General features: G+C 37.1%; 1 protein-coding gene across 4 annotated transcripts in view; it reads right to left on the bottom strand.

The window, feature by feature from the left end:
• The window catches only part of ORC5 (origin recognition complex subunit 5), a 66,515-nt gene that overhangs the window by 10,258 nt on the left and 37,978 nt on the right, over window positions 1–18,279 (bottom strand). The window contains exon 14 of one of the 4 annotated variants that reach the window (XM_040062003.2): window positions 12,672–17,809. The exons of 2 other annotated variants lie outside the window; for them this stretch is intronic. In XM_040062003.2, coding sequence (XP_039917937.1) covers window positions 17,720–17,809 — 90 coding nt within the window. In that variant the 3' untranslated portion in view covers window positions 12,672–17,719. Of the gene's footprint in view, window positions 1–12,671; window positions 17,810–18,279 lie in introns of those variants that run through there. One more of the 4 variants, XM_058420227.1, reaches the window with a different exon arrangement.

Raw genomic sequence — 18,279 nt, forward strand, 5'->3', positions numbered from 1 at the left:
GACTGTGCAATACTCTCCTGGAGTTAAATTCAGGAGTTAAATGACCCTAGTACAAATTATGTCAGCAAAAAAAAACCCTGCTCAAAATTATTTCAATGAAAATTATGGCCAGAGTATGCTCATATGTCAGCCTTGTTTCAAAAGCTCGCAGAGAAAGATAACCATAGAACATTACAACTATATGTGTTTGAGACAGCAATCGATCAAAATTGTTTTTCTAAAAATAAATAAAAATAAGGCAACATTTTTCTGAATGCTTGTACAAAACAATCAGGTTTTGAAATTCAATTATGTTTTGTACAAGGCTTTTAATGCATGAAAAAAATACAACAGGAGAGACACCCCTCCAGATTACTCAGAGCCTGCAGTTAAACATTCATTACAACATGCTTCAGCTAGGTATTTCACTTTTATCTCAGCTTAAAGCAATCCAACTCTATTTTTAAACTATACTATGAACACAGTCAAAATGTTTCTGACATTAACAGAGGCACCAACAGACCCAGCCACAGCCCCAGCGCTGCTCCACAGACAGTGTCCTGTTCCCCTCCCTTTGGTGACACAGGTAGGTGGCTGTGCAGGATGTGACCCAGCCTGCTTTGCAGTTTCTTTTATGAGTGTTTGCATTTCATTGCTCTTTCTTTGTCCCAGATTAGTTTGGGGTTTTTACGTTTCTGTCACATAAGTATTACTTCGTTATTTCATGTTGTCTCCAGGACCTGGATTTCATTTCACTCAAGGCAAATCTATGTGATTTACAGATTTAAACAAGTGATTCCATTTGCTTTTTTAAGGCTTTATCATATCAGTGATTCAGTCACTTACTAAGACAGCCAAAACTTCCTTTAGTCTCTAAAAGACAATGCAAAAGAAATGCTTATTTATCCTCAAGTATATGACCTTGAATTTCTTGCTGTTAAACCCTTTCAGCTTGTATCCTACACACCACCTAGAAGATTTTTCTTGTGTCTCTTCAGAACAGAAAAGTTTACCAAGCCCAAGTCATAATAACATTGAATTTTATGAGAAAATTCTTCCGGTTTTTACTCTACAGGTCATTAGAACCCTTCTCACAGAATGTTTTCCCCACTGTATAATCACTGTTTACCACCTCTGCTTTATTCTACTTCGGTCTTACCTTTTGTGTCCCATTTACACAAAATAATGCTTGACAAGAAACAGTGATAATTTCATACACTAAATACATAGTGTAAATGTGCATATTTTGCCTTTTTCCTTTCCCTCTCCTCCTTCTGCACCACTCCACCCTCTCCTGTCTTTCAGACCACAGAATACCTTTCTGCATACTAGAAGCTGCCTTATCGCTACACCATCCTCCTTAACTGGCCTCCCTTGTGGCTCTTCTCTTCAATCTCAAGAGAAGCAAATGTATTTTTCTATTTCAAGAAGACACTTCCTAACCGTGCTCTATTCATATTTTAGAATACTTTCTCTTCAATTAGAAGATTGTCTTCTAGGGTTTATTTACTCAGACACTGCAAATCTGGACTCATCAGTGCAACTTCTCTGCACTTTCTTATGATCTCTGCTCTTCACATATTCTCTTCCCAAAACTGCTATTAAAAAACAAACAAACAAACAAACAAAACCAAAATTAAAACATACTGTATTTTTTCTAAAATGGGGACACTGAATCAAGATCCAGGAATCATCCCAGGAAACAAAAAAGCAAACAAGAAATCCAGTATTCTTCATCCAAAGTTGTAGTTAATCTGTAACACACTTTACTTATGAAAAGTCAGTGCAGCGGTAGAGAGTTTTGAGTTTAGGAAGCCACTGGGCAAGTTCAAGGAAACAAATAAAACCATGGGCTGCTGAATGCAAAGAACACCACCTCTGTGGCAAGCATTTAAGCTACAGGTAGTAAGAAGTTGTAACATACACAGACTATGCTCATCCTCTGCTTTCTGGTGTCAAATTTTTCTTGCTCATTTGATATTACTTAGAAGTAGTCAGACAGCTTTCATGTCTAAGAAGTAGAACAGTGGCTAAGCCCACTTTCGGTTTGACTTCACATGCCTGCTGTGATGCATTTATCAAGATAAGGTATATCATCTGCATCTTCTACATCCTACCACTCTGGTTTCCCTTTTAACCTTCTCTTGGGCTGTCTCAGTATTAATTAATGTATTCTCTCCATACTTTGCAGTCTTTGTAAAAACAAAAAAACCCACTTGATGAAAATTCAGCTTCCCCCACCATCTCCTGAAAACCTTTCTAATATCTCAAAAGCATTTGTACAGATTAGCCTTGCCCACAAATTGCTACAGTAACATAACTTTTTAAAAGCAGTTCAATAATTTATTCATCTGGGAACCATTGTTAAAGGAATCTTTCAAAGTGTTAATGAATTTGCTTTTATTCAATATAGAAATTAAGAAGAAGCTCTTTTTTTTCTCTCTCAGCACATTTACTTTAGCATTAATCAATTTGCCTAATAAGGAGGAAAATAAAAGGTAGTTCACAACACTCGTTGCCTCGCTCTGCTCATCAGCTTTAAAAAGTATAAAAACTCTACAGAGTGATGCATGGATAAATCAGTATTTCTGAGCCAGTTCCCTTACTTGGAGGATCAATTCAAGTACTTCATAAAGTGTAAGAGGCACACTAGAAATTTGCTTAATGTGGTATTTTCTGAAAGGATCAAATTATTTTCTGTACCTGAGGATTATTTAGAAATATTTTCAGAATTTTGTTAAGACCCCTGGAAGTGATGACCGGAGCTAATTTTGATACTCAAACCCAAGATTTGAATGCATCTGCAATCTGTTGAAGATGTGTACACCCAATTTACTCCACAACAACCAGGAAACACATAACTCTTAAGCAGAAGGACTACAGATACAAGTTACAGACAGGTAATTCAAAAGTACTCCCCTTTCTAGTTCATACTTCCAAAATCTGAGAAACCGAAGATGCTAACAGATGGTCAAAGGAACACTTGGGGAATGATGTTTACAGTTAATTTGATTAAAGTCAGGTAGCTTCACAAAGTGGACACCAGACAAAGGCTGGCTGTTTTTCAATGCACAGGCAATAGCCAACAGAAGTATCCTTCTGCCATACCTTCATTCATTTTTGCATCAGTGGTCTCAGGTTCCAGGCAGGCTTTTTTACAAGCTAAGGAAAGCACACAAAGACTGTTTTCCAGAAGCAAACCTTTGTGCAACTGACCAAGCATATAACTTTAATTCCCCAAATCTAGAAAATTTTGCCTTTCCCTCACCCCACCCCGCATTTATTACAACTGTCCCACAATGGCAGCATTTCTAGATATTGCAAGTCAAGTTTTATTAAGAACAGGAAAATAGTAACATCAGAAATACTACCCAGTACCTGTGATATTGATAAGACTTGATATACTCAGAGAAGGCCCCTAAATTTTTAATGCTATTTCAGTGAATTATAGAACTGTGTACACAGTTACCAGCCTTTTACTGCTGTATGAAGTTCTGTTTGTAAATACAGTTTTGCATTAAAAAATAATTCAAGCAATTAGGATTTCAAACCTGTCTTGAGGATAAAATCAATCTTTTGTAATTGGCAAGGGCAGAAATTGTGAAATTAAAAGAGATTGCTCAAAATCAGACGTTTGGGAGTATCTCCTAAGTCTAAACAATCTTGCTTTCTCAGAGAAAAAAAGAAGATATTCAATGTGTCTTAACTACAGTATATTTTTGGATGATTATGATAATTAAGTGTTTAAAGACTATTGATCCAAATATTATATCAAGAAACAAGATATTAAGAATTCTTTCATTAAAATAACCACTCGAAGAATATTTGACCCAAATACTTCTGAAATACAGATCTCAGGCATTTCAACCACAAAAATAGAAAAATGGTAAAATACACTGTAGTCCCAAATGGAAGTCTGCTCTGAAAAATAACAATTTAAAAATACATTGATTTTAAATCTTGAGATTGTTAAAACAGATCTTTAGAGACACTCCACAGTAGCATGCTACTTCTTAACTACTCACAAGATGTACTGCAGAAGAGTGCAATCAACTCTACATTCACTGCAACCAGATAAACTCTACAAATTGTAGTGGTTCTATAATAGGAACAAATAGTAACAAAAACAAAAATAGAAACAACTTGTATCAATTGCTTAAGTGTCTAAGTACAACATATTGGTACAAAGCAAAGATCCTTCCTGGCCCTGTCTGCTGCCTCTTGAAAGCACCAGCAAAGGATGTTTAGAGAAGTGTGTAATAAAATTATAAGGAAGAAAAATTTCCTGACATATTGGGTCCTAGTGTTCTTAACTTCAGAGACTTCAGTAATTAGGTATAAAATTGTTCACACATAGGGATCTGACCTGTTGAAACAAGACATTTCATGCTCCTCTTATATTGTTAAACTGGAGCTAAAACAGATTGCTGATTTGTGACATTAATGTACTCATCAACACATTGGAGGAGAAATTTATTATAAGGCTGCACATCAAGAGACTAGAAACTGCCTAGCTCTCAGCAATATATGACAGTCATACTAGGTTTTAAGCTATCCAACAGAGGAAAAGAAAAAAACACAAACACCTGATTTACTTTCATATAAGAAAGTAAGGAGAATTTTATTTGGTAAGGGATGTTGGAGCCTAGATAAACCAAGAGCTACAAAGTTCTTGTACAACAGCAACTGAGAGGAACAGTTACATTTCTGTTTGGAACACTTCCCTAACAAAATAAGGGCATTTAAAATCAGGGCATTTAAGTTTAATATATTCCTGCACCTTTTATTTACAGGTACCCTTAAGGAGAACAGACTAAACACCAAGGATGAATGTCAGTTTCAGTTCCAGGTTGGCCAACTATCACCACCCAGCACAGGGAAGAGAGGACTCCTGAAAGTCACTCTGTGCTGGTAGGAAGCTGGTATATCTGGAATCTTCCCTCTCTGAGCTCGCCAGGAACCAAACAGCCTCATGGAGAATATTCTTCTCTTAATCGGTAAATCTATGGCATTTGGTTCCCACCAGAAGGAAGGGAAAGACCAAGATGAAGACTGCCACTCAAGAAGCCCTCTATATTCTTGAAAACAAATAAAACAAGCCCTATTGTAATAGCACAAGGTGATCATTGTAATCTGCAGTGAGAAGTGTTGTTTTCATTAAAGAAATGTGTAAGTTTAGATATGCTGCAAGAGGCTATAAATTCATAACATCCATTTCTAGAGAAAGCAAAGCTTTCAGCCAACCATGAATTGACAAGTCGTAAAATATTAAAAATCTAGGTTCAATGACCCATTAAATATGTTAGATGCAACTTCAAAAGATATCTATAAATAACTTTATATACCTTGCATAGATGTACAAAGCAGTCAAAACGACCAGTTTTCCATCTCCTATTCAGTTATACTTGGTTTTATCAGATAAAAGATCATGAAATATCACCATGTAGATCAAAAACCTGTGTTCTAACACAACACTTGTTTTTATGCAGTTTCCATCACCCTTTAACGCAATGGTGAAATTCTTCTAGTTATGCTATGTAGTACTTAGCTTTTCTAATCTGGAAAAAAACAGTTTCTGACACTCCTGTCTGGCAAGCACGTGTGTTGGGTAAAAAGCCAACCAAGGCAGCTAATGAACTAGTGAACCAGTGTGCTGCCACACCCATCAACAAGGCTGGTCAATGGATTAGACAAAGGATATGTGGGAAGGAAATAACTGCTAAAGGGAAACATTTCTTAGTAACAGTATGCAGTCAGTTAATATTTCTCCTGCCTTTATAGCATTCATGGGTAATTCTATTTAAATAGACAGAAACATTCAAAGACACAACCACTCTGAAGAGTCCTAAAACCATCTTGCTATATATATAACATGTTAAAATTTGTGTAGTTAGCAAACACTGACTATACCGCTCCTACGTAATTGCAAATCATTTATGAGGAATAGTCCAAAATAGTGACATGCACAAGGCAATTTCCATGTCATTCAGGAGTGGAGTTGGGAAGGCATATAGTGACATCACTTGTGGCAACTGTAACTTCTGGGGCAAAACACTCACAAGGATCTCAGCAGGGGCTTCCAAGAATCAGGGAAACCCATGCGAGAGCAAAGAGATCCAGCAAGACCTGGCAGCTCTTGTGAGGGAGACTGACATGGGGAGCCATGACACCAGAACACCTGAGGGAGATTTGAAGAGCTCTAGGGAGCACAGTGAAAAGGGTGGGCAAACAGGACAGACAGGATGTGCCATGGCAAGAAATGGCAGGCAGCTTGTACAGCATTTCCTGTAGGCAGATGTGTAGGAGAGTGCAGCCACCTTCCTGGCTGCTGAGTTTCAGTTGGGAGCTTTTCACTCTTGTGCTGGCTTGAAGGCAAAACCAGCAACAGACTCCAAGTCAGAAAAAAACCAATTTGATAGGAGAGAAAAAAAAAAAAAAGTAAAGTAAAATAAAATAAAATAAAATAAAAGCAGTAGTACAAAAGATTACTGACAGAGTCAGAATACAACCTGACACCGTGGTGGTAGCAGTCCAGATGAAGTGGTCTTGTTGAAGCAGTGATCCTGTAGAAAGGTCTGGTAGCTCTTATCCTCTGGGAATCCACTGGGTAAGGCTCCTGCGCTGTCCCAAATCCCAGATTATATCCAGGCGGGAATGCTTGGCTCCTCCCCCTGGGCAGAACATCTCACAATGGGCTGACATCATTCTAAGAGCCTTGCAATGGGTCCTTGATTGCCCATTAAACAGAGATAGCTCCTGGAGGGAGTTTCCTATGAGTCATGGGGCAGGGCATTGATGGGCCATTAACAGAAGATAGTCTGGAGGGAGGGGGCAAGGGAAACACTGCCCAACCTGGTTTCAACAGCTCATGTAGATGGGCACATTTTATATTGCATCTGAGGACAACTCTCTACAACTGCCAGAAAAGAGTTTGAAGCCGTGTGGAGATTGGCCTCTTCTCCCAGGCAGCCAGGGAGAGGACAAGAGAAAATGGCCTCATGTTGCACCAGAGGTTCCGGTTCGACATCAAGAAGAATTTCTTCACTGAAAAAGAGGTCAGCCATTGGCACAGGCTGGCTTTGAGTTTGAGTCACCATCCCTGGAAGCGTTCAAGAAATGACTGGAGATGGCACTTAGTGCTACAGTTTAGCTGTCATGGTGGTGTTCAAAGCTTAGACTTGATGAGCATGGAGGTCTTTTCCAAGTTTAATGATTCTATGATTTGAAGAAACAATTTCTCATGTTTCCATGTCTAATAAAGCAATTTCTTTTCACAGTTGATAGTTGTGATAGCCACTATTTTGTGAATAATCATTGTGTCAGGACTTTTCAATAATATTCAGTAATTATAAATCTGAATGTTTTGAATATTAAAATGAAATCACTTTAAAATGGCTCAATACCAGAAAAGTACTATACTGATCACCAAACTGAAAAAAACATACATGAGATCAATAGAAAGGTGTGAAAAAACAGGATAGAATCAAGCAAGCAATGAAGTCTTTTGATCTCAACAGATTAAAAAGTCACCTCATAATAAAATGCCTACTGTAGTGAGAAAATACAGGAGAAAAAAACTGAACTAAGAGAAGCAGTTATGATTGGAAAAGACTTTATTAGGTTCTGATGAAAAGCTACTTGTCATTCCAATCAACTGTTATAGCCAAACATTTCCCTACCTCTTGGAAGCCTTTCACATGAGCTTTACATAAGAGGCAAGTAGCTCCCATGGTATTCTTCTGGAATCACTTCAGCAAGCAGAAACAGAAGTATTGCTCAAGGGTATTTTAAAACGTCCATTGCAGAGGCTGCATTGTAGCCAATAAATGTTAAAAAAAACACCCCACCAAAGAACCAACTGGTCAGGAAGTGCTGCTATCAGTCTGCTATTCTTCAGTAAGAGACACGCTAGCAGCAGACACCAAAATATTCTGTAGGGTACGCTCTGGTTCTAAACACCGTCCCTCTGCCACTGAAGACTCAGAGCCGCTTTTTAAGAAGTTCTCCACACATCTTGTCCAAGGTGACACAGTAATACAGGCAAGGTGTCACTGCCATGAGCTGGTAATTGAATCAGGACGTACAGACCATTCCTCTGCATCTGTCTGATGGCTGAGTCCAATTTTACAACCAGATCTTGCACATCTAGTCCTGCAGAAGCACTACGTACTGTCAAAAGCTGACTAATTTTATCTGGAAAGTGCATCAAAACTTTGTTATCTCAAGAAAATTTTAAGACACAATTCCACACTTAAGAATATAGAAAAGGAAAAGGTTCCATACGAAGACTTCTCTGACTATAAAATTGTTCTCATCTATTTTACAACAGAGAAATTGTTCAATATAAATGTTACCATGGTAACAACTCACTTTATTGAACAAGAGAGAAAATAATTATCCCAAACCTGCATATCATGCAAGCACATGCAGTAAATTTAGTGCTGCCCTTTTTTCCCCCTTGCTATTTTTCTTCTTGCAAAGAGAAATAGATTTTGAATTTATACCTTATAGCAAGCCAGGCATCATTTTGCCTGTCCCTCCCATTTCTTTGTATATTTTACCACTCTTGAGTGCATGATGTGAAGGACTCAGTTACTTAGAAAAAGAAAAAGGGATTAATGAATCAGAAATGCTCTTCCCCCTCCTGAGTGAAGCACAGAAGACTCCTATGTAAATGCTTCACACATTTAAAAAAAATGAAGCCCTAAGGCAAGCACAGCACATGCTTAGTATTCACTCAGTATACCTAAACAGGAACCCTTAGTTTATAGAAAACCAAGTTATTCCTCTCCAAACATAAATTAAACATGATTTTACTGTTCTGTCCAAATATTTCTTGTGATACTGTACTTGTAAACATATATTTATATTTTATATACAAGGGACAGCAATATTTTCAGAAAAACTGCATGGATTTAGCCATACAAATCCAATTAATCTCAATAGAACTTGTATGGCTAAATCCCTGTGCTCAGCTTTGACATTTTAGAAGCAGTGGGGGAGGTTTTTCAAAGAGTGACTATATATTACACAAAACTTAGTTTTCTCAGAAATAAAATACCATGTAGATACTTAGAGATATCAACAAACATGTGATTCTGTCAAGAAAATCACATTCTTAGGAAAGCAAGCATTTCCACAAAACTCTGATTAGACAAAAAATAACAGTATTATCCTGCAGCCTATGCGATAAAACTAATCACATGTATACATTAATTGGATAAATTATTCTTATTTTACCTCCAGTTTTGATCTTTTTACTTCATTTGTGGTGCATCTGCCTCTCTCATATGAAATGTTAAAGAATTAATTTAATCTACTGTTCACAGTTGGAGGATGCATTTGGGATGCATAAAATTCATATTTTTAAAAGATCACTTTAAAGTGACTTAGAAGTGCCGTTTAGAAAGATAATTTTGTTTCCAACTTCCACCACCTTTTTTTTTGTTTGTTTGTTTTATTTACAGTCCTAAACAACTTAGTTTAAGTGTAGAAACAAAACTTCACTCAACCAATTTCAGCAATGAAGAGCCCTGCTAATTTTGGCTATCTCTTAGACGATATCTTCAGGTACTAGAAACTACTTCTGTGTATGCACTTTAATGCACATACACAATACAGGCTGGGCAAAATCTTAAGTCTCTAAGCTGTCTTCTTCATGGAACTGGAACTCTCCAAATCATCCAGACATAACTTAACTTAGCAGAGAATTCTTTCTGAAACATAGGCTGCAATGGTACGTTCTTCATAAATACACACACCTATACTAATGGGTATATTTAATACCTCACCATGAAGGTCTAACAAAAATATAATCTATAAAAATATATAAAGATGTAAAATATATAAGATATATAAATATAATTCCAGTAGTTGAACTGGTAAAACTTACAATTCCACATAACGAAGGCTGCTCTTTGGTGCCTTCTTCCTTCCCCCTAAAGCCCTCACCAATCAGTACCAAGATTTCAGTTCCTAAACCAAATACTACTGGAGATGTATGCTTCCCATACAGCAGTTGAACAGTTAAATCCCAAGAGTCTTACAACTGCAGAAGTGATATAAATAATGTCTCCTTTAAAAATAATTCAGATTTTGAATTTTCCAGCAGTTTTTGTATGGAAACTTTTTTTTTTTCCAGTTCAAGTATAAATCATATAGATGCAGTGGAGACATTTTTGGTTGTTTTTGTTAAAGAAGAAAAAGTAAGTGACCATTTTGGAATTATCTGGGCACAACAAGGCACAAAATGATTAGGAAAAAATCACCCAATATAAGCCATCATGCTCATGTTTATTCTTCCTGTATATGAACTGGTTAGCTAGTTGCTCACAGGAAGCCTTAGCCCCACATGCTAGTTGCAAAGTTTTATTTAAAGCTTGTTGTATTTCAAATTAATAATGATCACTGGAGTACTGTATCCTCAAATCGAACATTTTGCCTGAAGTGCACAATGAAGTTACTACTTCATGAAAAACTAAAGCCATTAAAAAAAGAAGCATTGCTATACATTTCTGCTAAACATTGCTAAAGCAACATTTTTCTGTAATGGTGTGTCCTGAAAGCCTTATGACTGAACTTGAAACAAGTTCATAAAACCAACAGCATGTTACAAAAAAATATACATTCATCAATTGAGACAGTACCTGACACAACAGACTCTCTGGCCAGAAGCCCTCCTCAGAGCCCTCCTTGAATCTTGTTTTATTAAAAAACTGTGTATTTCAGTGTACAAAAGTTCAGTATTTTAAAAATGCTTAGCTTAATTAAACATGATAAAATCTTTAAACTTTAATAGACTAAAACATGAAATTTCTCTGAGAGAAAGACTTTTATTTACAAAGCTTTTCCCAACGCAAAAATCTCAAACACCCTCTGTTCATGTCCCTTACAACCTCAGCTTTTCCATCTCCCTCACAACTCAGAATCACAGAATGGTTGAGGTGGCAGGGATCTCCGGAGGTCATCGGGTCCAACCTCCTGCTCAAGCAGGGCCATCTCAACCAGGCTGTCCAGAACCGTGTCCAGCTCTTGAGTATCTCTGAGGTGGAGATTTCACCACTATTCCGGGCAGCTTGTGCCAGCACTCAGGTCGCTCTCACACTAAGAAAGCATTTCTTATGTTTCAGTTTGTGCCTATTGCCTTGGAGTAGAGCAGCAACTCCTTGCTGTGGCTCATCATAATTCCTTATCCTCTACATGCCTCCTGCTCCTCCCGCTTCCCTACTTCTCAGCCTAAGAAGCTCCACACCCTGTGCCTGAGTCTTGGTTAGGTCCTAAGGATCATCACATTCAAATACTGAGCGCTTGGCTGGGCCAGCCTTAACAGAGCTCTCCTCAACTACTCCTACTGCATCTTCCTGCTCCAGACAAAACAATACTTGGATGTGGAGAAATGTGTAACTCAGAAACCAAACACCAACATGTTTATCCTTATGACAAGTGGGTTTCTTGGTGGGATATTTTTTTGTCTTGTTTCTTGAGATATAACCCAAATCCTTCTCTGAAAGAAACTAGAAAATCCAGAAAATTGAAACAATCATGAGATTCCCATGCAGCCTCTTCTGACCAAATCACCTTGGTGGTCTTTAATAACAGTAGCTCATTAAAGAATCATGGATGAAATACAGTCAGTAGCCACATGTTCAGAATCACCTCCTTCATAAATAAACTGTTAAACGTTAATTCAGAAACATAATTTCCATTCAGTTGACTAACAGAATGATACCTCACTGTGAGAATTTTCAGAGGTTATTTTTCATCATCATTATCTAGGCACAGGATTCAACTTTTAGTTTCTAAATGCTTATTTTCTTCCGAGTGACAAGACTCTCGAACTCCTGCCTGAGTGCAAGCCACAAAAAAACTGTGTCCCCCTGCTTTTAGGCTGGCTCATCACCAGCCAGCGCCTGAGTTACAGTTCCCAGTGGCAGAATGCAGCCTATTCAAAACAGCATGATTAATTTAGCTAAAAAGAAAACCACAAGCAGAGAGAAATGGATTAAAAAACAACAAAACCCTACATACATATGTGCTTATCTGAGACTTGCCTTGTTAACATTCCCCTTTTTTCAGCCAGAGGGTGAAGCAGTTGCTGGTACTGCCCAAGTGCAACTGCTGCCTCTGACACTATAACCTGAATCCTTCCCCCTCTCCAATACAACCCAAGGCTGAATTCAGGTATTGTTCCTCCTCTTACAAAGCAACTGAAAGAAAGCCACTGCCAGGTTCCCAGAAAGTTGAGGAAAAGCTTAACTGCATTTAACCCTTTGGGCTCCCTGCATCCAGCCACACTACATGCTCTGGTGCTAGGAACCCACACAGAACCCACAAGCTCCTGTGTTCTTTGTGGCCACTAAAAGCTGCACTTGAGAATGCAACAGATGACATAGGCAAAATAGCAGGGAAATGGTGCTACAAAACCGAAGAGTTTCATTTTATTTAGTGTAATCAGGTGTTACATTCTCCTGTAAAGATCTAATGGGAGGACAAGAAATGTAAAAATGATATTAACAACTATTCACTTTCTGTTTTTTCCTCCTGCAAATAAATGCATTCAACTTTACAAATCTGTTCCCTGGGTTCTCTGTAAGTGTTGAATCCAACAAGGTAACAAACTGATGACAAGGCTGCTGTGCCCAAAAATACACTATCAATTAATTTATATGACAATTATTCACAATAAATGCACACTGCTATGTTTATTATGCCCTGAATGGGAAGTAAAGGTATCAGTACATACATAATGTTTATGGATGTCCAACGTACCACAGCTGCAACTTGATATTTAGAGGCAAGAAAGAAAAAACTGGAACAATGAGGGAAAAATATCTCAAATGCTGATGAAAGTGACTGGCAAATATTATTTAACCAAGTAGTTAAGACTTATATTTGGAAGAAAAAGATTGATGACTTACACTGGGTCCACTAAATATCTTACATAACCAAAGATTCAAGTGATGCATATGAAATTATCACTGAAGTCAGCTACTCAGTAAAGAAGCAGTCCAGATGTCAAGATTTATCACAGCTGCTTTTTTATCCAAAGTATTTAGTCTGACACCTTAAATTCAACAAAGGATTTAAGAATTTCAGAAAAAGATGGCCTTTTTCAATACAGATGGATACTCAACGGTTTGCCTGCCTCCTATATTTTAAGGCTAAGTTATAGTGTTGTCACTTGATATTACATCCCCTTTCCTTGAACTTCTACTGTAGATTATTACAAAACAACTAAGACGACACCTGCGTATCATTTCAAGCTGGAAAATGTCATTTTACAAAAGTCTCCATTTATAACAAGTGAGCAACCTGAAGATGAAGCTGAACTTCCGTATTTATCCAGAACAGCCTTCATTTGTTCTAACATCATGACAAAACAAATAAACATAAAACAAACAAACCCACCACCCAACAACAAAAGAAACCCCAAAAATTAAAAACACAGGCAAATTTTCATGCCCATTTCAAATTCCTGCCTGTTCCTTTTAGAACATATTAGGATTTAGCATCAAAATGATCAGCTTTTCTCCTACTACCTAACCTAATCCAGTTAAAAGTATTATGAAGATGACAGTGACTGACAGTTACATGATGACACACTTGACACACATCACATCTGCCAATTCTTACATTTTTCCTCATTCATGCAGGTTGTGGGGCTTTTTCCCAAAAAGAATTTAGTATTTAGTAGGTCAATATTTCCTAATTCAACATGCATGAAACATTATTTAACTAGCTTTTTAGCATTTGGTTGTAAAATAAGAGTTAATAATTTTTAAACAAATTAAACTGCTCTCTGCCAGTACTTTTATTCATATGAAAATGACCTTAAGCAAACCTATCATCTGATGCAACAGATACTCTATATGGATTGCACTTTTATAGGTAACACAGATAAGAGTATTGTTCTGCTCATGAGGCAGAGGGAGTTAAATCATGAAATATTCAGTTTTAATTAAGATTACTGTATCAAAGGCAAGGCTTAATGCAGAATTGAAGTAAGGATCAAGGTTAATGCCTATTCTAAAGCAAATTTACATAAATTATGTTTCAGTAGTATATCATGAGTCTTATTTTGTTAATTTATACAATGTGAGACTATAGAAATTAAAGATGCAAAATATCTATTAAGTCATCTTCACTCTCCTCCCACCAATGCAAAATTCTTTTTCCTTCTTTCAAGTTTACATCTGAATGCTTTGTCTACTGGCATTTGCAATAGCTCAAGCAGTGGGGTATTGCACTAAAATTTCAGGGGAGACTATCACACACTTTAGCATGTCCAAAAGAAGGGTTTTTTTACAGTATTCAAAGCTAAGATTTCCCTCATCTTATTTCATTACTCCTACTTAGACCTTTTTTGAACTCTTCTAAATGAATCCTTTCTTGGCACTTGAAGACTATAAATACCTTCAGACATTTTCATCATCCCCTGGTAGTTATTTAGCCAAATTAGTGTAGGGATCATCTCTCTTCATCTGAACATCACCAAGCACACAGATAGCTATAAGTAATAATTACATGTGTTCACTTCCTTTAATCTTTCTTCACAAGTCATTCCCTTCTAGCCTTTAATTTTTGCCAGTCTTCATGCCTACATCTTCTTTTAAGTGTTACCGCTTTGCAATTATTTTCCTTTTCTCTGAACAGCTTTATTTCAGGTCATATCCACTTATGCATGCCAGCTTGCATTTACCACTTTATCTTGACTTTTCACTGATGTGTATAGGTTATTGTGGGGTTTTTTTCCTTTTGTTTGTTTTAATAAGACATCAGACTCAAATCTCTTCTCTGTTCATGTCAAACCATCACAGAAAAAAATAAAATTACCTGCACTAGAGACCAGCATTTCTGCTTATTAAAAATACAATATAAGTGCCTAACAAATTGTTTACATTACTCATTTTTATGTTTGGGTCTTTTTCCAGGTTTTAGGCACCATCTATTTTGGGCAATCAGTCTGAAATATCTTTGCTATTGGAGTACAGATAATTAACCCTTTTTCTTCACATTTGTCTTTTTTAGTATCTGCATAAATACTTTCACTCACAAGAAAATTACATGAGGACTTCAAGCATTACTTTTTATCTCCTGTCATATTGATGACTGCTACCTTTCTTCCTCATCACTCCAACACACTGAGCTATCCCATGTGCCCCAGCACAACGTAAAGTTACAAAAGCTTCACCTGAGCCAGATGGAGAGCGCAAATTGGACTGAAGTCTGGCTCACTCTAAGGAATTCCAGATGCTGAATAGAATTAATATTTGGGCTATTTTTTGATATGGGAGAGGAGAAGAAGATATTGGTTTGAATGTTAATCTAATCAGGGATAAAAGTAGATTCTTTACTGCTAAGGAGATTTTGCCATGCCAAATCTCCACCTGTACTTTTTCATTTCTCCCAGTCATTAAGAGATGGTCTGGTTCTGGTCACAGCTGCATGTAAAATGTGTTAAATCATCTGGTCAAATAGCATTCCATAGGCTAGTCCCACAAAATGCCTACTTCAAGGTTAAAACCAGCAAGGTCTCAATGATTTGTCTAGGAGTGGAGGAAAAAGGCAGGCTAAGGACATGATGACCAGCAGACCAGCCTACTGTGCAACAGCTCCAGTCACCATGTGTTGCCCATTAGCCATCCTTCCCCCTTCACTGCTTCTACTGGAAGCCCATCACACTTTATAACAGACATTGTTAATTTACACAGAAAGCTTCTCTATGTCAAAAGCTCATTCGTGTGAGCTAAGTACAAGGGTGAACAGCAACTCTCTGTCACTATTAACTAAGAGTCAGCCAGCTCAAAACAAAAAGTAGATTTTTCAGGATATAATTAAAAAGCAATACAGAGATTTTGTGCCACTGATGCCTCTGCTATACCTGTTCAGTGAATCAGAACAGATTACTTCAGTCTCCAAGTCTTCTAAACTGTCAGTCTAGCACCTTTCACAAGCACTAGAGTCACACAAATTATTAAAAAGCTTTTCTGTACACCATCAGTGTCAAACCTCCATTAGAGGCCATTCCACACTAGAAAATATCTGCTGTAAAAAGTCTTCCTAGGCCATATGCTAGTAATAAATAAAAAAAGGCTGGAAAAGATCAGTTTATAACAACAATCTTCAGTTTTCTTCTCGTGTCTGTGTGGTAATCTCTTGAGTCAATCTGTTTACTGTCTCTATCTACTATACCAGTGGTTTTTTATGGATATAATGCATTACTTTCTCTTTTGACGTCTTTCATGTTTCTTGCCCAGATATCTAGAACATGGAACACCCACTAGTTCATTTTATGTAGGTCACAGATGGTCAACAACATATCCAGGATTCTTCAATTATTAAAATAGATCAACCTGGTTCTTCATATTCTCTCTAGCTATGCCTTTCAAAAAATATCCCAGCTACCACATTTCCTACGTTTTTTTAGACTCACTATTAACCAGAGTCTGAATTAATAACTTTTCAGAAGACATAGATATATACTGCCTGTATATTCTGTTTTTCATAGTGGAATGTTTTACAATGTTCACAATAGGATGATGAAGCTCCCACAGTCCATTTCTATTTCAGGAAACATTTATGAAAGGTGAGCAGGCAGAAAAAAAAAAAGTATGTAAAAACATGCACACAGAAAGATACCTATCAACAGTCTGTGAAAACTACTACTGAGACTAGAATCAGGTCCTGTTAGAAATGGCAACATCTATAAATTTAATCACATTCAGAAATAACTACTAATTAGACAACAAGACAACAACCTAAAAAGAGTTTAAAAGTACAGAATTTTTGAAACTGAGATTTTTATCTGTTTATTTGGGGTTGGTTTTGAGTTTTTGTTCATGCTTGTATTCTTTTGTTAAAACACCTTTCCCTGCATGGATAACAGCAGGGTTATGAATGTTCATCTGAATGAAGTTAAAGTTGCACCATCACATGTTAGTGAACCACACCCACAGATCAGCATCTGTTCCTCAGAACTAATAAGTCTTCAAATATCTCAATTTTAGTTAAACTAAAATTCAGTTAAACTGTGTCCAAAAATCCAACCTGAATTTCAGTAAAATTTTAAAATTTTACCTCTGAAACACTTCCTGAAAATTTAATAACTTATCAGTCTTTCTCTTTTTGGGTAAATCTTCTACGACTTGCACTTGCATAGGTTATACCTAACCTCTTTTTATTTTGTATTTCACAAAAAGGTAGAAGATCCTTTCTTGGTTTATTCGGCATTCTCACATCAAAAAACGTCACTTTCAGAGCATTTTCCAGAAGGCACTGAGCTAGTCTATAGTTGCTGTAACTGAAATACAGTTCAAAGCTGTATGGTTCAGATTGCGAGTTCAAGGATGTAAAATGACAGGTCATCATCACAGAATTCTGCAAAATAAGTTTCTATCAGAAAGACAGAACTTCAGCACCCTGTCCTTAGGAAAAAGCCAAAAGCAGTCCAACACAAAAATGAATGAGAAGGCCAACACCAGCTTCCCAGCCATGCAATGCAACCCTGGGCATGCTCGTCCCGAGTACTCACTGCAGAGTCACAAACCAGCTTAATCTGCAGGAGGAATGAGTGGGAAGGTGTACAAAGCAATCACTGCCCTCAGTCTGCAAACATTTTGACATGGAATATGATATCCAGCGGGATATTTGATGGTGGCTTTTCCATTTGTTTCACAAGAAACCCAGAAAAATTACTGAGAAAACACTTCTTAGTCCTTCAGGATAGAATAGCTTTACATAGCTATAATGTAAATGTTTGCATCTGAGGCTGTCTTGATTCCATTTCTAGAAGATGGGGGAGGCAGTACATCAGCACAAGGTTCATTAAAACCTAGAACAGATTTAAAAATTTTTCATTAACAGAGTGGGTTTAGATGCTCTTGTCTACATCAGGGTGCATGTTGGTTTTTCTCCATTAACTAGAAAAGCACACTGAATACCTCAGATGTACTTTTACTGTTCAGACACATACACAGGTAGAACCAATCTCACCTAAAATAATCACAATATTTCTAGTATCGTCCACCCTCCTCCACCTAATGTGAGAAATTAAATCATACAGCGGTAAGGACAGAAACTTTTTGCAGCACCTATGCAACTTCAGATATGCAGCACCATTTTCAGCCATAATAATCATTGTCATCATCGTCATCATTATAGCAGCTTTTCCAAGCTTAAGCTACTATAGGATTTATCTTACCTTGTTTCGCCATTCTCCATATTTTAAATGAACAATATTTGCAACATTTACTAAGAATATAAACTTTCCATAAATGAGATTTACTCACACCGTGGTATCAA

The sequence above is a fragment of the Hirundo rustica genome, chromosome 4 (assembly GCF_015227805.2).
Source record: "Hirundo rustica isolate bHirRus1 chromosome 4, bHirRus1.pri.v3, whole genome shotgun sequence".
NCBI lineage: Eukaryota > Metazoa > Chordata > Aves > Passeriformes > Hirundinidae > Hirundo > Hirundo rustica.